The following is a 14,311-nucleotide window of genomic DNA, read 5'->3' on the forward strand; positions in this document are numbered from 1 at the left end:
AATATCAAACATCGCCACTAATCTTGGCGACGATCAATGGAATCTCTTCATGATGGGCACGTATGTGCTGTACGCTGGACCATCTGTCGGCTCGACCGAGAACATGTAGTCCGCCCTATATCACGTTAGCATTGTTCAAAAGGCTTGAGGAAGTGATCATAGAGTGGACGTACCACCAAGGTCCAGCAGCCCACCATAAAGCTCCTTTCCACACCATGTTATACCGATCGACGTGAGTCAACATGTCCTCAATCGCAGCTTGGCATGTGGGATTGACGCCTCCCGCATACTCTCCGAGAAGCCCAATCTTTTGATTGTCGAGCAACCACTGGGTCGCTGCTTCAAGACGCTCACGACCGATCTTCTCGCTGACGCAGGTCTCAGAAGTGCCGCTGCCGTCCTCGTCAAGATACTGGTGCATCTCGTACAGTATCATGTTCGACGGATCTGTGAGGTTCCCCATGGTCTCTGCATTCGTCTTGCCGTCAGTTCCTTGGGCAGTCGTCCAGGTCCAGGCGCCGGTGTATGCGTTGCCCTCAACCGCGATGTACTGAGAAGCTGCCCCTACGGCTCGAATCCCATCGATGGCGGCTTGATTGAGCTCGGCGACCAGAGCGCCGGGCATGTCGTGGAACTATCTTGTATTAGCGACGTCGATGTCATGATGTCTAGAAAGAGTCTACAGCTTACCTCGTTATTGGTGTCGAAGATGACATACGGGTTGTCTTTGAAAGCCCCAGCGACGGTCTTCCAGAAAGCTCCAAAGTCATCCGTACTGTTGATCACCTCTCCATAGTACCTGCCAAAATTATGTGGCGCAATGAGAGCATAGTAAAATCCACTCTTGTCACTGCTCTTGCTCGTGATGTACTCCACCGTGTCTGTCAAGTTCGCCAGATACGCCTCATCCAGGCTGCCAGTCATCTGATCTGGCACGAGTCTCTCCATGAGAATGTTGATGCGGAATGTGTTCAGGCCTTGAGAGACGAAGGTATCGATCGTCGACAAATTTGGCCAAGTAAAGTCTGCGCCGAGGACTCCTGGAAAGGTGGTCTCGCCGAACTCCGGGCCTGATTCATTGATGCCCGCGAATACCATCTTGTTCATCCGCTTCTGATGAGGAGGTGCTGCTGTGGCGACGCAGGCCACTAATGCCGTGGTAAGGAGTGTGATCAGCTGCATGTTGCCTGGCAGTGTGTGTTGAAGAGAGGAAGGTTTTGGTGGTTGCTCTGACCTGCAGAACAGCAGTAGTGAGAGTGAGTCGAAGTAAGTAAGGAACATTAGTTCGCTGAAATACAAGCCTTCTCCCCGCTTTCATATATCTCGCACAAGGGGCAAGTGCAAATTGGGTTTAGGCAAGTGCTGGCAGGTCGTCTCATATAGCGACTCGCTCCTGATAGTCTGAGATCATTTGGCAGTAGCAAGGCCATATGCGGCTCAAGTCAGCGTCTGGCCACATCCACAACAATGACGACCCTGGGTGATAACACTCTGACTCTCTGAGCCTCATCGTCTCAACACGGCTAACCGGATTGATGACCTACTATTGGTGGAAACCATTCTCACACAAGTTGTCATCTACTTGAAACAACCGAGACTGCAGGTATACACACTTTTCAATGGGACCATTGAGTTGAAAGATGCCACGACCAGCGTTATTGCAGTGCAACCTGCTTTTGATCATTGAGTGTATCGTGTCCTTGATTCGTGGGCTAACAACATGCTGCGATTCCGTGTCATCGGCATTCGTTGACCTTGCTCTATCCAAGCTCGTTCGTAACTCATACATGCCTCCTTCAGAGCTCATCATTCTTCGCCTTCTTTCCTGCTTGTCCATTGATATCCACCAGCTCTGTCTCGAAGATTAAGACCGCACCGCCGGGGATCGGTCCCACACCGCGGTCACCGTATCCGTACTCAGGCTGAATCGTAAGCTTCCTCTTGTCACCAATGCACATGCCCTTCAGGCCCTCGTCCCATCCCTTGATCACCTGTCCCTTGCCCAGAACAAAGTTGAGAGGTTGGTTGCGATTGTAAGAGGCGTCGAACTCGAAGCCGGTCTCTTCGAGGGTGCCGCGGTAGTGCATGTCGATCTTGTCGCCTAGAAGGTATTGTCAGCTTTAACGTATATCAATCATGACTTCGCAAAGCTTACCTGGCTTCGTCTGGTCCTTCTCTGCGCAGTTGGAAGCTGAGAGGACTTGAATGTCCAATGGCTTGTCCAAGGCGGTGACGCCGGTGAGGAAGAGGCCAAGAGCCGCGGTGATTGCTGTGAACTTCATTTTGCTTGATACCTGAGCAGTGTGTGTTTGTGCAGGAAGAAATTGAGTCTGTCGTGGAAATTGACAGTAAACGTGTTCAATGCGATGTTGCTTCATGCCAGGTACCGTCGTCAGGGCGGGGCTTTCGGCTGCTTCCGTAACGGCCCGAAAAGCCTATTCTGCGGGTCCGATCACATGCAAATCAGCTCCGTGTCCTTGGTCCATGCCACAATGCTGCTCTACAGCCTAGCTGCATGTACCTTAAGTTTTCAAGGACTCTATATGCTCTTTTCCAGTGTAACATAAACTTGATTGTTGAGATTGGAAGATTTTTCCCAAATAGGAAGGAGCGACAGGTTGCTAGTGAATGACAATATGAGTATGGCCAGACGATAGCAAGAAGTTTCGGTACTAGCGAAGCAGACGCAGAGCAGATACAACTCAAATACCAGAAATTTTCCACATTCAACTCTCGCGCTCGCAACACTGAAGTCGCCAAGGGCAAGACTGCCGTTTGTTACGCCGCCGCTGAACCAAAGCCCGCCCCCTCGACGTCTGCTCCAACTGGACCAAGTGCTCCATAGCAGACTGACCCATATTGGAACCCCACGACCCAATGCTCCGCCCTCGACCATGTGCAACTCCTCGAAAGCCAGATAAAGTCGCACAACAAGGAGATCACTAGCTGCAACAAGATCGAAAAGATCCAAGCTGAGATCGTCCCCATTCCTCAAGTGCTCTTCGGCCACTACAAGCCCAAGCGAGACAAGCTCGAGCAAAGCCGTCAGGTGTGTGTCTTAGGAGAATCAAAGCTGCGCAGGAAGGTTTGCTGGCTAAGGAGAACATTAAGGCAGCGTGGCAACCACGCGCAAAAGAGCGGGAAAAGTCAAAGAAAGCTGCAGAGGAGGTAGTAAAGGCGGAGCAAAACAAGCAAGACAGGTCAAAGAAGCTGAGAGCCTATGTAAGTTCAAGATGCCTACCTTCTGCGAGCTTGCCTGCTGACTTGAAATCTATAGCACGACGATTTCGATACGTATACAGGCACAGCACGCGACTCTTCGTCCCGGCCTTCTTCATCTCGCACAGTCGTATCTTCAGAGAAGCTCCCAGAGAATCCACAGCAGAGCACGACTTTGAAGCGCAAGCGCAGCGAAGATCAGCAACAGCCAGTAGAGATTCCAACAGTAAAGAAGGCCAAAGCCAGCAACATCTCGACCGGCTTCAGTGCAGAGAAGCTTGCCACACTTGGACGCATCCCAAAGAAGTCAAAGTCTCCAGCAGAGGAGGAGACTCACGCCATATCGCCACCAAAGGCCAACAAGCGCAAGCGACCAGCGCACGACGGACTGGACGAGATGGCTCCAAAGCGGCGCAACACTGCGGCATCGAAGGCATCACCAAAACCAGAGTCCACGCCCCAGCCCAGAGAGAGTGCGCCCAGACGTAGCGCCAGACTCAAAGTGGGAACTGCCAGCAAGAAGACGGTCACGTTCTCGGCATCGCCCCAGGGTGAAGAACAAGTGGTGGAGATGAACTGCGGTTTCAAGCGAAGCTTCGATACCATCGGCGACCTGGAGTTCATCGAGCATGAGCTGAATTGCGCGCAGTGCCGCAAGGAGACCTGCAAGCCGAATGGTTTCCTTGGCTTGAGTGACAGAGGCGCTTTCAACAGCGCTCTTCAATTGCTCGATGCTGCGCTCATTGATGAGCAAGTCACTGCATTGATCGGAGACAGTACTCCAAACGACTACGGTCTAGCCGAGAAGGAGAGCATTTCGTACGTCATAGTGCGAAACAAGGCACGGAGAGCCAGCTTCGAAGGGAAGATCGCCGACGCACGCAGCCAGCTTCAAGCGCTATCCAAAGAGGATATTCTTCTCGCCCCCTACGTCGGCCAGGCGTTGCAGAAGGTGCGAGGTGAAGACGATCGCGAAGTCAGCACACTGCTGGCACAGATGTCGTTCGAAGTGAAGGTGGAGAAAGTGGCCGCAAATGCCACCTACTGCCTCCACAAGATCCTGGCAATCCTGATTGAAGAGCACCCGACTCTTCGCAAAGTCTTCGAGGTCAGATTGAAGACGACCAGGAAGTGCTCCAGCAGTGACTGCCGGTCCATCCCAAAGGAGGAGATCACTGCCGACCTGGCCATGCGTCTTCAAGCAAGAGACCCAGAGATGGAGATCATCGTGGAAGACGGCGAGGAGCTAGAGGCAGAGGTCAAGTTCACCATGCGGGACTTGATCGCGGAGGCTGTGGCCGGCGGCAGCACGGGGGACGAAGAGGTGGAGTGTCAGAGCTGCGGGACTGGCGGTGCTGTGGTGATGACCAAAGAGGTTACCAGGTATCCATCCAGTCTCGTCATCTCAATTGACCACAGCACGAGTTCTGAGATGGCTGCGCTTGACATGGACGGCATCAAGGTCAACGAGAAGGTGTACCGCACGGAGGCCGTGGTACATAAGGAGAAGACCGGTGCCTTTGTGAGCTTTCGTCGGACTGGCGACTCTTGGTGGAGGATGAGAGATGAGGACGTGGATCAGGTCAGGGCCTTCCAGGTTCAAGACCACGTCCGTGGACAGTGGGTACTTGCTCTGCTGAAGCAGGTATAGGGCTGGTCTAGATAGCAGTCCAAGAAGCATTTCGACATCACACTGTTTCCACCTCTACTACTACCAATCAGTGATACCGACAGCGCCAGAGCTCCGTCAGCGCTCGCCCATGGTGTGAAAGCAGACGCAACTCACAGCAATGCAACCTAACCCAAACGCTCCTCGACGCCGGTCACGTATCCTCGCGTGAAAGTAGAAGCAACTCACCGCAATCCCAATCAGTCAACCAGTCATGATGCCGTCGCACGTCACTCGTCTTCGCGCTCCGCGGTCGGCGCCGTCACGCTTCGAACATTCACTGACGCTGCCCGTGCACCGTCCGTGCGCGCGGCGCTACTTTGGCCACTTCGCACCCCTCCAAACTTCGTCGCAAAAAACACCGCACGAAAAGGCATTCGACACCACCACGAACACTCGCACATCCTTCGACTGTTCAACAACTGTCGGATACCATTCTGCATATCGTCAGCATAGTCTCACAGACTTTTCCGACGACATCGGCTTTCACCTCGACTTCCTTTTTCACGTACGCCTGTCGCATCCCACCTCGAGTGACGTCCGATACTGACCTCGACCTAGAAAACAACACCACACGTCGCACCCCTCATCATGGCACCTGCAATGCGGGCGCAACTCCCGGCGATGCCCCTGACGGACGGCGGCATTGTGAAGCTGCAGCAAGAGATCTTGCAGCACCACGACAACATCCGCTCTGCCACCGAAGACCTCGACAAGAACACCGAGGATCTCTAGAAGTACGAGAAGCGTCTCCGCGACATCCAAGCGGGCAAAGCCAAGTTCAGCGAAAAGAACACCTCGCAGCGCATCAAGGCTTTCAGGACTGCCGTGGATGTTGCAAAGAACACGGTCGTGAAAGAAGAGCGCCTGGTCAAGTACAAGCAAGGCCGCATCGACAAGAACGACGAGGTCGCAAAGGCTTACAAGGAAGCCAACGACAGACTCGCCGCAGCGAGGGCCACTGCGCAAGACTCAACCGGCTACAACCCCTTCGCCAAGAGAAGCGCCAACGCCCCCAAGCCCAAGATCACCAAGAAGACTGTGAGAGTACCACTCGCACAGCAACCAGGTGCCATCAACCGTCCTGTGCAGCGCAAGCAGGCCTCAGGCAAGGACGTGACGCAGAGACTGACGCAGGATGCTGGTATCCAGAAGAACTCCAGCAACCGCGATGCAAAGAAGAACGTGGCGAAGAAAGTCACGCAGAAGGAGATGAGCGAGGAGGAGGTCGAGAACAAGGGCAAGGAGAGCGCTCTCGAGGCGGACGCAGCCAAGTCTGCAAAGAAGCGCAAACTCACCGAGTCCGCCGGCCAGGAAGAGCAGGGACCATCGAAGAAGGCTCGTTCAAGCCCAGAGCTGACCGAGGAGAAGACCGAGTCGAAGCCATCGGCCGCGCAAACCAAGAAGGCGCAAACCACCTCGACCACCGCTCCACGCAAGGCAAAGAAGAGTGTGAAAAAGCTTGCTCCGGTGGCTCTCTTTTCGGATTCTGAGAGCGAAGACGGTCCTGATGGCGACTCCGAGATGCTGGGCGACAGAGACCTGGAAGCATGCGAGACTGGCACAGCCAGCAAGCATGATGCCGAGAAAGCAGCCACAAGTGCCAGCGCCAACAAAAAGCGCAAAGCCGATCAGCCTCTCGAAGATGAAGGCTTCCGCGCAACAAAGAAGGCCCAGCAATCCTCTGAGGCAGACCTGGCGAAGGCTGGAGATGAGCCCACCTCCCAGGCATCGAAGGCAAACGGCAGTGGCAGCAGCGAGCCAAAGCCTGTTGTCGCTCAAGGCGAGCAGGTCAACGTCTACCTGAAAGCCGGCAGCAAGAGGAAGTGGACGATGGCGGCCGCTGGAGAGAAGTGGATCAAGGCCTCAAGGAGCCCGAGAGCATCTTCGAGGCCGCCTCCTCTCGCTCCCTGAACACAAGCGATGAGGCTCACCAGCTACGCGGCCTTCTCAACTCGCAAAATGCATGCTTTGCGAATTCGGCAGTCCAGGTGTTGAATTCCGTGCTCTCGGACGAGCAAGTCGAGACGCTGAGAGGCGAGGCTGACCTCTCACTGTTCGGCATTGACTACAAGAAGCTGATGCAGACGACCGACAAGCCGGGACAAGAGCCGCCAAAGATCCAAGACTTGCGGACCAACATCAGCGCCACCGCAGCCATCTACGGAAACATCAAGGTCGCCCCATACCTTGGCCAGCTGCTCATTGACTTGCGCGATAGGGCAAGCCACAAGAGCAAGAAGAACGAAGGCGAGCAGTTTGTCACGCCCGTTCTTTTCCAGCAAGTCTTCGCCTATGGCTGCGGCGAAGCCGACGCCAGACTGAGGTTCAAGTGCTCGACCCAGGAAGATAGCCAGGAGTACTTGATGGAGGTCATCAATGCCCTCGTCGAGGAAGGGCACACCTTCGTCCGCGACCTCTTCAAGATCGGAAAGACGACCACGAAGAAGTGCACCGCTTGTGGAAATGAGTCGACTCAAGAAGACTCTGACAAGGACTCAGACATCACCATCTCGGTGATGCCGTCAAAGAGCAAGTCGAAGCTCGCTGACCTGCTCGACGAGAAACTCCATGAGACAAGCCGACCTCAGGGATGCAAGTGCGAGAAATGCGGTGTCAGCGACGCACGCGAGAACGTCAGCTCAATCACCAAGCTGTCTGATGATGTCCTTGTCCACGTGGAACGCACCGGCAGCGAGAAGAAGGAGACCGAGGCAGCAGCTCGGATCTTCAAAGACAAGACTGTCGTCGAGTGGGCCGCCGAAGGCACCCAGTTCCAATTTGGCGACGATCAGTACGAGGTCGCTGCCGTCATTCGCCATGAGGGCAGCAAGTCGACTGCGGGCCACTACGATGCTTTTGTCAAGCATGACAACAACTGGAACCAGTTGAACGACCAGATCGTGAAGCAAGACATCTCGACAAAGCAGATGGCCGACGGCATCAAGGGACAGTGCGCCGTCATCCTCCTTCGCAAGTTGGCCCAGTAGCCACTTGTTGAGCTACAAGACCATCACGCCAGCCATGCTCAACATCGAAGCCTCTCACGCAGCCACTATTCTCAAGCCCACAAAAGACTCGAAGAGCAGACATCAAGAAAACGAAAACTTTTTGAAAGACCACTGAAGCCCAACGCACCATCTCAGCTGCCATCATCTTTGGCACAGCAGACGGAGGCAAGGGCCGGTGGTTTTCAACAGAGTTCATTCTTGATGAGCGAGTCCAGCATACAAAAACCGTAGGAGCTCATTGGGATCATCTCAGCCAAAGAGGCTGGGAGATTCTGCCGGGCCAATGGTGCTTGGATCTCGTTCTGGTCGACATTCGAGAACAAAGGAGGGCAAAGTGGGAAGGCGATGAAGACAAAGAGGTAAAGACAGGGCACGGCGGCGTGGGATTGATGGCTTCTGCCGTGAAAGAATGTTGTAGCGGGATTGGCGGCATTGCAAGGGACATCGTTTGGGAGGTGAAGTTGGATGTCCGAGTCTTGGCAGAATCACGTGGTGCCCGCGTCATCCCGCGTCATGAGCGCGTACCTTAGTTTAGCTTTCCTTTCCAATCAAAACAACAAAAACATTGAGACAACTCTCTCCCAGTATCCAATGTCATGGACAACATCCTGCAAGGCCTCAATGCTGCCCAGAGAACCGCCGTAGAGTCGCCTGCCGCTGTACTGCAAGTCCTCGCACCTCCAGGATCCGGCAAGACCAAGACGCTGACGGCGCGCGTCGCGCATCTCATCGCCCATCGCCAGCTGCTACCATGGAACATCATTGTCTGTACCTTCACCGTCAAGGCGGCAAACGAGATGAAAGAGCGCATCAAGAGCTTTGTCGGCGATGAGCTCGCGAAGCAGCTGAAGCTAGGCACCTTCCACTCGGTCGCACTGCGATATCTGAAGCACTATGGCCAGCACATTGGGCTCGCTAAGGACTTTGGCATTGCCGACACCTCGGACAGCAAGGCCATCTTGAAGCGCATCATCAAGAAGCTTGGAATGTCGATCGAGCCAGGCCAGGCACTTGGAAGGATCTCTTCGCGAAAGGCGAAAGGCGAGACGGACTCAAAGCCTGAGAAAGGACCGAAAAGCGTAGATCAGCAGGAGTTCTTGAGATTGTTTGAAGAGTATGAGGCTACGTTGGCCGCATCGAACTTGCTCGATTATGATGATCTGCTCCTGCGATGCCGGTTTTTGCTCAAGTCCCATCCGCAGTGCGTTTCGAACGTGCAAGCCGTACTGATTGATGAGTTTCAAGACACGAACAATATACAGTACGAGCTTATGGGTCTGTTCGCTCAACAACACAACCAGATCACCATCGTCGGAGATCCAGACCAGAGCATATATGGCTTTCGGTCCGCTGAGATCAAGAACCTGACTCGAATGAAGAAACAGTGGCCAGACACCATCACGATCAACCTGGAAGAGAACTACCGTTCGTCAGGCGCGATTCTCCATGCTGCGCAAAACATCATCGAGCAGGACGAGAGCAGACCGCCGAAGAAGCTACAGGCTACCCACACTTTCGGCCTTCGTCCAGTACTTCGCAAGCTTCCTTCGGCATATGCAGAAGCAGAATGGTTGGTGTCAGAGATTAAGCGGATGCGAGCCTTGTGCGGAAACTCCATCGAACTAAACGACTTTGCTGTATTGCTGAGGTCCGCCGCACTGTCACGAGCCATCGAGACTGCGCTGGGCAATACAGGCATACCGTACCGTATGGTTGGGGGCATGAGGTTCTATGATCGCGAGGAGATCAAGCTTGTTGTCGATTACTTGCGCGTGATCCATCAGCCAGACAACAGCGAAGCGGTAGAGAGGGTCATCAATGTGCCTTCACGTATGATTGGGGAAGCAACCATCAAGAAGCTGCGAGAAGAAGCCCAGAGCAAAGGTGTCTCATTCTGGTCGCTGATCCTCGACATTAGCCAAGGAAGACGTGCGGCACCTATGAAGCTGACTGAGCCGACAAGCAAAGGTCTGGCCTCCTTCGTGAACGTCATCCTTGGTGGGCGCAAGAAGGTGGAAGCATGGTCTACGGAGCCACCATCCGTTACGGGGCTGATCAATTTAGTGGCCCAGAAGATCGGCCTAGAGGCGCACTTGCGAAGGAAGCATACCGGCGACGAGACTTTCGAAGCTCGTTGGAGCAACGTCGAAGAGCTCATGGCGCAGGCTACGGAGATCACAGCCCCTGGAAAACTCAACGAGCTCGTTGAATCGCAAGGGCTGCCACAGATCGAAGGCTTCGACCAGACTCCTGAATCAAACGAAGACGTGCTTTCAGTGTTCTTGGCAAACATTGCATTGACAGCATCTGCTGAGAAGAAGGCCGAAGAAGATGGCGAAAAGATACAACAGGTAACGATCTCGACGATCCATGCGGCGAAAGGTCTGGAGTGGCCAGTCGTGTTCATACCGGCTTGCTACGACGGATCCATCCCTCACTCTCGAGCAGACGACCATGATGAAGAGAGACGGCTACTTTACGTGGGCATGACAAGAGCTCAGGCTTTGTTGTATCTCAGCTGTCCGATCAAGAACACCCAACGGGAAGAGACTACCATCTCGGCTTTCTTGACACATCCAGGCGCTGGAAGATTCTTTGAGGAACATGGTCCAAGCCTGCCTTCTTCCGCGGTTGCAAGTCTCTGTACGACACTCAGAAGAGATTGTCCGACCGAGACATGCATATCAGAGACCAGAAAGACACTGGAGAGCGATGAAGACAATCACTGGCCGCTGAATGGGGAGGAAGTGTTTGCTGACTCAAGCCGATGGGACTCCAGCACCGCAACCACGGCTTTGCCAGGCTTCGGCACTGCCAGAAATATACCCACCGTTCAGGCATCCTCATTACATCAACCGCAGTCCTATTCAACAGCATCTGCAACTATGAAACCTGGGTTCACTAGCGTCAAGGAACGCTATGATGATCTGATGGAGCAAGCACAGCTACGAAAAGTCGACAAGCGTGCTGAAGAGCAGAAGACGTCTGAGGAGGCACCCAAGGGCCGCAAACGGCAGATTGAAGGCCAGGGGACTATTGCAAGCTTCTTCGCTAAGAAGCAGAGGTCATCAGCAGAACCATCGGCACCTTCGCAGCCTTCGTTGAAGAACTCACGTCCACTGCAAGCCATGTCCGCATCTGCAGCGAACAAACATACTCCATCCGCCCCAGCTGCCAGGCCACCTCTTCCAACACACAAACCACGATCAGCACCATTGACTAGGAAGCCTCAGAAGCCGGTAGACGAGAACGACGCATCTCAAGATCGATATGTATTCCTGTCTAGCTCACCTCGGAAAGGAGACGATGAACCACCCGTGCCACACGATGACGAGGGAGAGGCCACGGCGAAGACCGGTGACACAACGCCTATATTTCGACCGGCCAGTACCTCCCACGCCACATCGATGACCAGCGTTACGACAACACGAAAAACACTTGGCGTTCGGCGTAGTTTGCAGGGCTGGAGTGCACGGAAGTCTTGACACCAGACCGGCACTGGAGATTGATGAACGATGATGACCTGATGACATTGCATTGCGTCTACTGTAGCATGATACCCCTGACCATCGTCAATAGACCAAACAAACCTAAATCCCTTTCACTCAATCTCCACATCATACGCAATCGTCTCCGTGCACAGCGCCAACCTTAAAACCTGCACCCTACCCACAAAATCAGCAAAACCTCCTACAACGACACAATAAACTCCCCATACTCCTTGTGAGCCGGATGCTCAGCATAAACCTGCACATCCCCAGCCTTCTCCAGCACCGCCACAAGCCCATAATCGAAGCCCTGGGTCCGATGCTTGGTGATCTCGAGGGGCGGGCCGGAGTTCCATTTCAGCAGACCGGGGATCTGGCCGACCATGACGGCGCCTTTGGTGCTCCAGGCGGTGATTTGGGAGGGGGTGATGGAGGGTTTGAGTTTCATGAGGACTTGGGGGGTGTTAGTTGACTATGGGTGCGAGGGTGGTGGGGGTGGGGGTTGGGGTTGGGGTTGTGATGGGGTGACGGCTTACCGATGTGGTAGCAGGGCATTTTTGCTGGGTGGATCTTGATGAGGGTGTTGTGAACAAGGAATTGGGATATGGTCTTCTCTCGTAGTGGGTGGGATATGTTGTTGCTGCTGACGCCGACTCCCCATCGGCATTTCGCCGATCTGACATCGATCAGGCTGATCTATTTAGCCCGGCTCCTCGGACATTCAACCGAGTCTGATAAAACGCCTCGCAACCCACCATAACTATTGAAGAGCAGATCACACTGGGGTAAACAGAAACTGAAGAAGAAAAATGTGAGATCTGTAGTCAAAAAGCACCATAGCCCATTCGACCCACCACAGCGAAGACAAGCCTCACAACTCCATGTTGAATGAGCGTCAGCCCGTCGCCGTGGCCATTGAGTCTTCTATAGTTACAATACAATTCCCAGACGCACTCCTCCCCACATCTCGCGGTGAAGACCTTTCCTGAGGCCCACGCTTCGTTGTTGTCGACAAACGCCTTTGCTCCGACAGCGTCCCTGACTGAACGGCCTCTTTTTCAAGAGGTGTCTAGTTGAAGAAGTCGAAGGGGTTGTTGTTGCCGAAGTTGTTGCCTGGAGATCGAGTCAGTCACGTCTCTAGATGTGGTGGATTATGTGTGTCTGGACTTACCGAACTGGCCTGGGAAGCCATTGAGCTGGTTGAAGCGGTTGGGGAAGAAACCGGGGTTGCCGAAGCCATTGTTGCCGAAGCCGTTGTTGCCTATGCACGAGTGAGTCAAGGTGAAAGACATAAAGGCGGATTGTAGCATACCTCCTCCGAGGATGACGCCTCCGCCACCACCGCCAGCAACGAGACCATTGTTGCCGAGACCTTGGTTGCCCCACTGGTTACCGAGCCCTTGGTTGCCAAAGCCAGGGAAGATCTATAGGCTCTCGTTAGATGATCATATCAGTTTGCTGCTGAAGGTCTTGCCACGTACTTGCTTGCCCTGCTTCGCCGCCTCGGCCTGCTCAGCACGACGGGCGAGAGGGTTGTACTCCGCCTCGACGTCGCGCTTGAAGTTGTTAAAGAATGGGTTTCCGAACAAGCGAGGATCCTGGAAATTCTGGAACCCCTGGAGGCGAGGGTCCTGGAAGTTTTGGAGGCCTTGGAAGCCGAGGTTGGCGCCTGGGTAGAGGCCGTTGAGACTGACGAGAGCGTTAGATCATGTTCATCGGGGAGAGATGCGATAGCTGGAGTTGGGTGTCGAAGCTGTAGTGGGGACTTACGCTGGGTTGACGAACTGATCACCCTGCTTGCCTGCCTCGCCCTGCTCCGCCTGTTCCGCACGGCGGACAGGAGTGTCTTGAGCCTCGGCCTCTGGAGCGGGAAGAGCAGTCACCGCAGAACCTGCCGCAGCGAGGAAGAGAACGATGTCCTTGAACTGCATGTTGAAGAAGAAGAATCGAGGGGCTGTTTGGTGATGAAGGTAAAGAATGTGTCAAATTCTTGATCTGAAGAGAAAGGAGTGGTTGCAGCTGCTGGCTGTGGCTTGAAAGACTGGAGAGATGGTGGTGAAGAGAGGGTATTCTTATACTGTTTGTGCGGGTATGGATGCTGACGACGAGAAGGCTGGTACCTGACCGCCAATGCTGTTGTATGTTTCGGTGAACAGCATTCATCCATCGCAAGTGAGGGTTGCGAAATTGCTCTTCTCGTGATGCCATGCAATCGGATCCACCTGGTATCTTGTTTGTGGGCCATCGATGTTGGTGATGTAGTCTCGGCAAGTGCAAAGCAGCTGCGAAGGGTGAGATGGGCCACGATCAACTGCAATGCGAGGCAAGTCAGTCCAGGTGTTCCCGTCATAGAAGAGTATCCAAAAGCTTCCGACCTACTTGACCTAGTGGACGATCAGCCTGAGCGATTGTAAGCATGTTTCGCAGTCTAGAGTCTGAAACGCACAACCCCTTGGCTCGAGCGCATGTCGTCTGGATTCCCACGTGCGGTGGTCGTGGCCCACGTCTGCCGTCAGCTTCCCGTTGCTCGCGGACCAGGAGGCCCTTGCTAGATCTCAGGTACCGGCCTAGCTAGAAGAACATGTTTGCTTGTAGAGAGCATGTTTCGAGTTCCTCATAGGGTTCGCATCCTGTAACGTTGCAAACGCGAACGGAACGGTACACTGCTCCGGCGAAGATTTTTCTCGACATGGGCAACATGAACCGACAGCGCCATTCTTCGGCTATCTGCTGAAACTGAGTTGCAAGCAAATCCCGATGACGACCATGCCGTCGAGCAGGCAATCGAATTCGAAAGAAGGCCGGTGGATGTGATAGGAGGTGAATACGTATGCCCAAGGCGAATTCGTTGTGGGCTCATTGGAGCGAGGTGTCATGGAAGGCCCAGCCATGATCACAAAGTCTTTCTTGTCTCGCGCCGGGTC

At 54.1% G+C, this 14,311-nt stretch overlaps 6 protein-coding genes across 6 annotated transcripts; 2 read left to right on the plus strand and 4 right to left on the minus strand.

Moving 5' to 3' along the window:
* Nucleotides 1-33: 33 nt before the first annotated feature.
* On the minus strand, nt 34-1,182 carry M409DRAFT_29438 (glycoside hydrolase family 5 protein; the record flags this gene model as incomplete). Its single annotated transcript, XM_033809464.1, has 3 exons — nt 34-115; nt 174-634; nt 691-1,182. 3 exons carry the CDS (start codon nt 1,180-1,182, stop codon nt 34-36), a joined length of 1,035 nt encoding a protein of 344 aa, XP_033661032.1.
* Nucleotides 1,183-1,796: 614 nt separating this feature from the next.
* Nucleotides 1,797-2,282, minus strand: M409DRAFT_29439 (uncharacterized protein; the record flags this gene model as incomplete). Its single annotated transcript, XM_033809465.1, has 2 exons — nt 1,797-2,101; nt 2,156-2,282. The coding sequence occupies 2 exons, from the start codon at nt 2,280-2,282 to the stop codon at nt 1,797-1,799; spliced, it is 432 nt and encodes a 143-aa protein (XP_033661033.1).
* Nucleotides 2,283-2,492: 210 nt separating this feature from the next.
* On the plus strand, nt 2,493-7,878 carry M409DRAFT_29440 (uncharacterized protein; the record flags this gene model as incomplete). Its single annotated transcript, XM_033809466.1, has 8 exons — nt 2,493-2,517; nt 2,685-2,773; nt 2,846-3,049; nt 3,112-3,222; nt 3,278-4,864; nt 5,450-5,536; nt 5,624-6,679; nt 6,706-7,878. 8 exons carry the CDS (start codon nt 2,493-2,495, stop codon nt 7,876-7,878), a joined length of 4,332 nt encoding a protein of 1,443 aa, XP_033661034.1.
* A 617-nt stretch (nt 7,879-8,495) lies between these two features.
* Nucleotides 8,496-11,384, plus strand: M409DRAFT_60253 (uncharacterized protein; the record flags this gene model as incomplete). The annotated part of the gene is made up of 1 exon (XM_033814402.1): nt 8,496-11,384. The coding sequence occupies one exon, from the start codon at nt 8,496-8,498 to the stop codon at nt 11,382-11,384; it is 2,889 nt and encodes a 962-aa protein (XP_033661035.1).
* A 116-nt stretch (nt 11,385-11,500) lies between these two features.
* On the minus strand, nt 11,501-11,942 carry M409DRAFT_29442 (uncharacterized protein; the record flags this gene model as incomplete). Its single annotated transcript, XM_033809467.1, has 3 exons — nt 11,501-11,564; nt 11,618-11,840; nt 11,924-11,942. 3 exons carry the CDS (start codon nt 11,940-11,942, stop codon nt 11,501-11,503), a joined length of 306 nt encoding a protein of 101 aa, XP_033661036.1.
* A 514-nt stretch (nt 11,943-12,456) lies between these two features.
* On the minus strand, nt 12,457-13,318 carry M409DRAFT_60254 (uncharacterized protein; the record flags this gene model as incomplete). Its single annotated transcript, XM_033814403.1, has 5 exons — nt 12,457-12,500; nt 12,559-12,648; nt 12,700-12,811; nt 12,869-13,076; nt 13,158-13,318. 5 exons carry the CDS (start codon nt 13,316-13,318, stop codon nt 12,457-12,459), a joined length of 615 nt encoding a protein of 204 aa, XP_033661037.1.
* Nucleotides 13,319-14,311: the final 993 nt, after the last annotated feature.

The sequence above is a fragment of the Zasmidium cellare genome (genome assembly GCF_010093935.1).
Source record: "Zasmidium cellare ATCC 36951 unplaced genomic scaffold M409scaffold_51, whole genome shotgun sequence".
NCBI lineage: Eukaryota > Fungi > Ascomycota > Dothideomycetes > Mycosphaerellales > Mycosphaerellaceae > Zasmidium > Zasmidium cellare.